General features: G+C 42.0%; 1 protein-coding gene across 1 annotated transcript; it reads left to right on the forward strand.

The window, feature by feature from the left end:
* The first annotated feature begins 2,951 nt into the window (after positions 1-2,951).
* LOC127344360 (bZIP transcription factor ABI5 homolog) lies at positions 2,952-4,883 on the forward strand. The gene is made up of 4 exons (XM_051370600.2): positions 2,952-4,065; positions 4,179-4,250; positions 4,332-4,361; positions 4,468-4,883. Exons 1-4 carry the CDS (start codon positions 3,037-3,039, stop codon positions 4,558-4,560), a joined length of 1,224 nt encoding a protein of 407 aa, XP_051226560.1. The 5' UTR covers positions 2,952-3,036; the 3' UTR covers positions 4,561-4,883.
* Positions 4,884-5,663: the final 780 nt, after the last annotated feature.

Below are 5,663 nucleotides of genomic sequence, written 5' to 3' on the forward strand. Positions count from 1 at the left end.
AGAAGTTCAATGGTTTATGGGTCACACATGTGTGATGCATATGCAATATATATCTGGCATTTGTGCATCATATAGATATAACCGTAATTTTTTTGGCATGAAAAAATTCAATATTGTAGGAGTTATTCAAATTCTTGCTGAAAATGTGTTTTACATGTTGTATCTATCTCTAACATTTATGTGTATATGACACTTTTAAAAAATGACAAATAGCAGTTTGATCATCAAGGAACTTTCATGTTTTTAGAATGTATATGGTGCATTTTAGATTTGATGTTTAGTTGCCCATTTCTAAACCATGTTGGGATCATGATGGGTTCGAATATGTTAAATATATGATAGGATTGTGCGTTACATTCATGGTGCATATCTAATCTATCTTATTGTTGATGCATGTAGATACTTTATGCAAAACGATCATCACACATGTGCCTCACACAGGAAGTAAAAAATGTAGCACGAGATGATTCAATCTAGTAAAAGTTTTGCACAACTCAGGCATGCAAACATGTGTGGAGAAAATATGATATATTTATGGAAATGGCGTAACCGCACATTTGATGATCACATAGAGGTAGTAATCCGGAATTCAAATATTGTGATAATTCCGAAAAACTGATGTGTTTCTTATATATCACCCACATTGATGTGTGTCATAATTAAATTGTCATAAGACTCACATTATCACACACATTGAGGTTGTAGAAAATTGGCGAAGCAAAAAAAAATATATACAAGGCTTAAACATAAATTTTTGATCATGATCCTGCCAGATATCCTAGCACGCTCCACCATTAATTAATGTGATAAATCATGATGCTTATCCAGCAAGTATCCTCGTGTATGATTGATATATACTCACTCGGAGCATAAGCATTTAACAAGCATGCATGTTAGTGCTTCTATGTCATCGGTGTGTCGTAGAGATATTTAACAAGCATTTCAAAGCTTCATGTGTTATGAATTGATGACTTGTATCCGATGTAGCTTTGGCATTGTTGTGACGTAGAAATTAATTAGTGGATTTCAGGCTTCATGTCTTACAAATGCACAATGCCTATCCTATGACATGGAAATGTTTAATAAGTGATTGAATGCTTCATGCATTACAAGTGCATGATGCATGTCCAATATATTTGTGGCATTGGTGAGTCACAAAGGTGTAATCATCAAACTTCAACATGTAAGAGTTCAATATATTAATAATTGTGCAAATTGATGCAAAAAATGTGGGACACGTACTTGATTTATCTCTAATAGTGATGTGTGTCATATAGAGATATGACCCTAAAGATTTTTTTTTTACATATAGGAATTTGATTACTATATGACGTCCATGCTTTGTGACTGTCATTCTTTAAGAAACAATTTCGGATATATGATCTATTGATAGCATCGATGGTCAGTTCCCCATGCCCAAACCAAGTTGAGATAGTGATCGATAAACTATGTAAATATGCAATATGAAGGAGTTCAATTATTGGAAATTTACGTAATTTATGCATTAATTTTCATGGTGCATATGTATTGTATCTTGCTACCGATGCATTAGAGTACTCTTTACAACCTGATCATATAGATACATGACTCACTCGGGACGTAAAGGTGCAATTCAGTCTCGTAGAAATCTAGAGAACTCACGGGTTACAAAATTGTGTGGGGGGCATATATGATATATTTCCGGCAATATTGATTAACCCCCCATTTACAAGTGATATAAAACTATAATTTAATGATGCATCCATCAATTATATAAATCTTTAACAATATTGTAAGAATTATCCAAATTGATGGGGAATGGGTTGATGCATACTTGATCCATCTCTAACAGTGATGCGTGTCATGTAGAGATTATGACCCTGGAGATTTTTTTGCATATATCAATTCGATTATTATTATTATATATTTGTCCATGCTTTGTGATTTTCATGCTTTAAGAAACTATTGTGCTTATGTGATCTATGTATACCATTGAGTGTCAGTTGCCCATGTCCAAACCATGTCGAGATAGTGATCGATAACTATGTAAATGTGCAATAGGAAGATAAACTATGAAAATGTGAAGTGTTTCAATTAGTGGAAATTTACATAATTTATGCATTAATTTTCATGGTGCATATGTATTGTATCTTACTATCGATGTGTTAAGAGTACTTCGTACAAATAGATCATATAGATACGTGAGTCGCTCGGGGAGTAAATGTTTAATTCAGTCTCGTGGAAATCTAGAGAACTCATGGGTTACAAATTTGCGTGGGAGCATATATGATAATTTAGTGTTGATATAGAACTATATAATTTAATGATGCATCTATCAATTATATAAATATTTATCAAGACACATTTGGGATTGTTTTTTCCAATGAATGCTCTTATAGGAATAATGGCGAACATTGAAAGAAATATAGACAATATTTGGTATTTCATCAATGTGTGTTTGGTATTTATTATCTATGTTGTCGCTTTACTGGTGTGGGTAACAAGTACTCCCTCTGTTTCAAATTAATTGACTTAATTTTGTGTACATTCGCATGTAAATGTAGACAAATCGAGTCAATTAATTTTGAATGGAGGGAGTATATCAAAGATGAGTATTGATTTCGCTTCATATTTACGCATATATACTCCGAACAATACAAGCACAAAAAAGGAGTATAGAAGATCCAGGAAATTGGCAAGAAAATATGGCACAAAGCAAACTTCCAAATTTTGCAACGTCCACCCTCCATCCATCTACATGTAACCGGTCATGAATACCGAAGCTAAGCACATCAATTGCGTACCTTTTTAATCAACCACATGCGACAAACACCACCCACCTGAGTTTAATTGCTCTGATGCAATTAAGAACCAATCTTAACCCAGTTTTAATTGCTTCTTTATCTGTGTTATTAATTGCTTCTTTATCAGTTTTATTAATTGCTTCTTAATTTCCTGCACACGACAGGCTATATATAGGGGGGTGGTGCTTCAGAACTGAAGCACACACCACAAACAAGAATTGCAAACTGATCGAGATCTCAACGGTGAGATACGATGGCGTCGGAGATGAGCAAGAACGGCGTGAAGGTCTCCGACGAAGAGGTCACCTCGCACCAGCGTGACCAGAGCACGGGTGGCGCCGAAGGCGGCGACTGTGAGGATCAGACGGCGCCGCTGGCGCGGCAATCGTCGATCCTCGCGCTGACGCTGGACGAGCTGCAGAACTCGCTGTGCGAGCCAGGGCGCAACTTCGGGTCCATGAACATGGACGAGTTCATGAACAACATATGGAATGCCGAGGAGTTCCAGGCGGCGACGGGCGCCTGCGCAGCGCCGGAGATGGAGGTAGCCGCCGTGGCGGGTGCCGGTGGGATGGCAGGCGCAGGAGATGCCGGAGGAAGCGGCCTATGCCGGCAGGGGTCGTTCGCCTTGCCGCAGCCGCTGTGCCAGAAGACGGTGGAGGAGGTGTGGGCCGAGATCAACAAGGAGGCACCGGCGCACGCCGCCCATGCTCACCCCCAGCAAGCCTTGCCGCCGCCTCCTGTCCAGCCGCCGGTGGGAAACGGCGTTGGCGTTGCTGTCAATGACCGGCAGGGGACGCTGGGCGAGATGACGCTGGAGCAGTTCCTCGTCAAGGCCGGCGTGGTCCGAGGCTCCCTCGGCGGCGCCCAGGCGCCCCCTATGCCGGTCGGCATGGTCCACGGGCCGATGAATCCCATGCAGCAGGGGCAGCAGCCTGGTCCGATGATGTACCAGGTGGCGCCGGTTAACGCCATGTACCCGGGGATGGGTGACGGCATGGGCTTCGTCCCGAACGGGTACGCCGGGATGGCCGTGGTGCCACCACCGCCTCCGTCTCAGGGCGGGGTGGGCATCGTGAGCCCCGGGTCGTCGGACGGGAGGAGCGCCATGACGCAGGCTGACATGATGAACTGCATGGGCAGCGGGGCGATGATGGTGGAGAACGGCCCCCGGAAACGCTGCGCACCAGAGGACAGGCCCGGCGAGAAGACCGTGGAGCGTCGCCACCGCCGCATGATCAAGAACCGCGAGTCGGCTGCACGATCCCGTGCCAGGAAGCAGGTATCCATTATGTTGCTGCCAAATTGTTCGTTTTGCTGTGTGCAATACTGCAATTCACGTCTCACGCGGTGTCGATCGAGTTGGTAACACGCTTTGTATTACAAATGTTGCAGGCGTACACCGTGGAGCTTGAAGCTGAACTGAACCACCTCAAGGAGGAGAACGCTCGTCTGAAAGCTGAGGAGGTACTGACCAGTGAGAACAAGAGAAGATTCAGTTATTTTTTCTTCTTGCTGTTGCTAAACTTCTTTGATGTTTTGTTGCAGACGAAGATTCTGTTGGCCAAGAAACAGATGGTATATTCTGTCATTTGCCAATTGCTTTGCTTGGAGCACGCTGAAGTATTAAAACAGTCAATGTATGTGTGCTGATGAACGCCTTGTGATCTCGTGATTTTTTCAGCTGCTGGAGAAGATGATGGAGCAGTCAAGGGAGAACGCAAAAGCCAAGAAGGGCGGCACCCGGCCGCGCCGCTCCGGCAGCTGCATCTGGTGAAATGGAAACGAAGCTCGACCTGCAATTCAGCATCCAGAACCGTACCGGCGGGAGCAGGAGCAGGACTTCGTTCTGCCGTTATATTTTCCTTGTTCCCCGACATAGCTAGTAATGTTGCCGTAACTGTGGTGACGACAATAGTAGCATCTTTTCTTCTTTGTTTTTGAGCGGCGGCAGGAGTATCTCAGTAAGAACATGTAAACCAGGGAAGGCCCACATTTCAGTGTTGATCGGGGCAACCAGGTGAATTTTTGTCGCTGTTACAGGTGGTGATGAGTTTGTAAGAAACAACAGAAGCGATGAGACAATCGATATATAAATATGTTTATAATATGTAGATGCGTTGAACATGATGCGATGCCATGACTATTGCTCACGCCTTTCATTCAGATGTTTGCCATTGCTCACTTCTGAGTATCTTCATCGCCTAAAGGCTCCTCCGACATTGAAATTTTCTTCTTCCTTCTTCTTTGGTTTGCCACATCATTGAAATACGCCGTGTTTCTATCTCCTCTAATATTTCTTTTTCTCTTGATCTTTGTCTAGCTTTTATCTCTTCCACGGCACAAATTGAATTAAGTTTTGTTGCAATTTGTTTCATTCTAGAGAATTCTTCGGTTGAGGCTCTAACATAATGTCAAGACAATCATATTCTGCCATTTTAATTTCTTCTGATAAGGTTTCTAGTGAGGAAAATGATATGCTGGATGCTCCTTTCACTGAAGAAGAGATAAAATCTGCAATTTTTACTCTTATAGTGAGGGCACTCCGGACAGGATGACTTAATTATAACTTTCTTATTCTATCAAAAAATTTGGGAAGTAATAAAGGTAGATTTGATCAATCTCTTTAGAGATTTTGAAGACATGTTTAGACTGAACTTTAGCTTGATCACACTCATTCCAAAAGAAGTGAATGCTAAAAACTTTAAAAGTTTTGGCCTATTGCACTCACAAATCGAAAGCTTGTACGAGTAGGATGAGTAAGCTTGCTGACAGGGTAATTTCCACAAACCAATCTGCCATTATTAGGGGCATATATATTCTGGAGACTGTCGTTACAAGGCATGAAATTATTCATGACTTGCATCAAAATAAAGATGT

The sequence above is a fragment of the Lolium perenne genome, chromosome 3 (genome assembly GCF_019359855.2).
Source record: "Lolium perenne isolate Kyuss_39 chromosome 3, Kyuss_2.0, whole genome shotgun sequence".
NCBI lineage: Eukaryota > Viridiplantae > Streptophyta > Magnoliopsida > Poales > Poaceae > Lolium > Lolium perenne.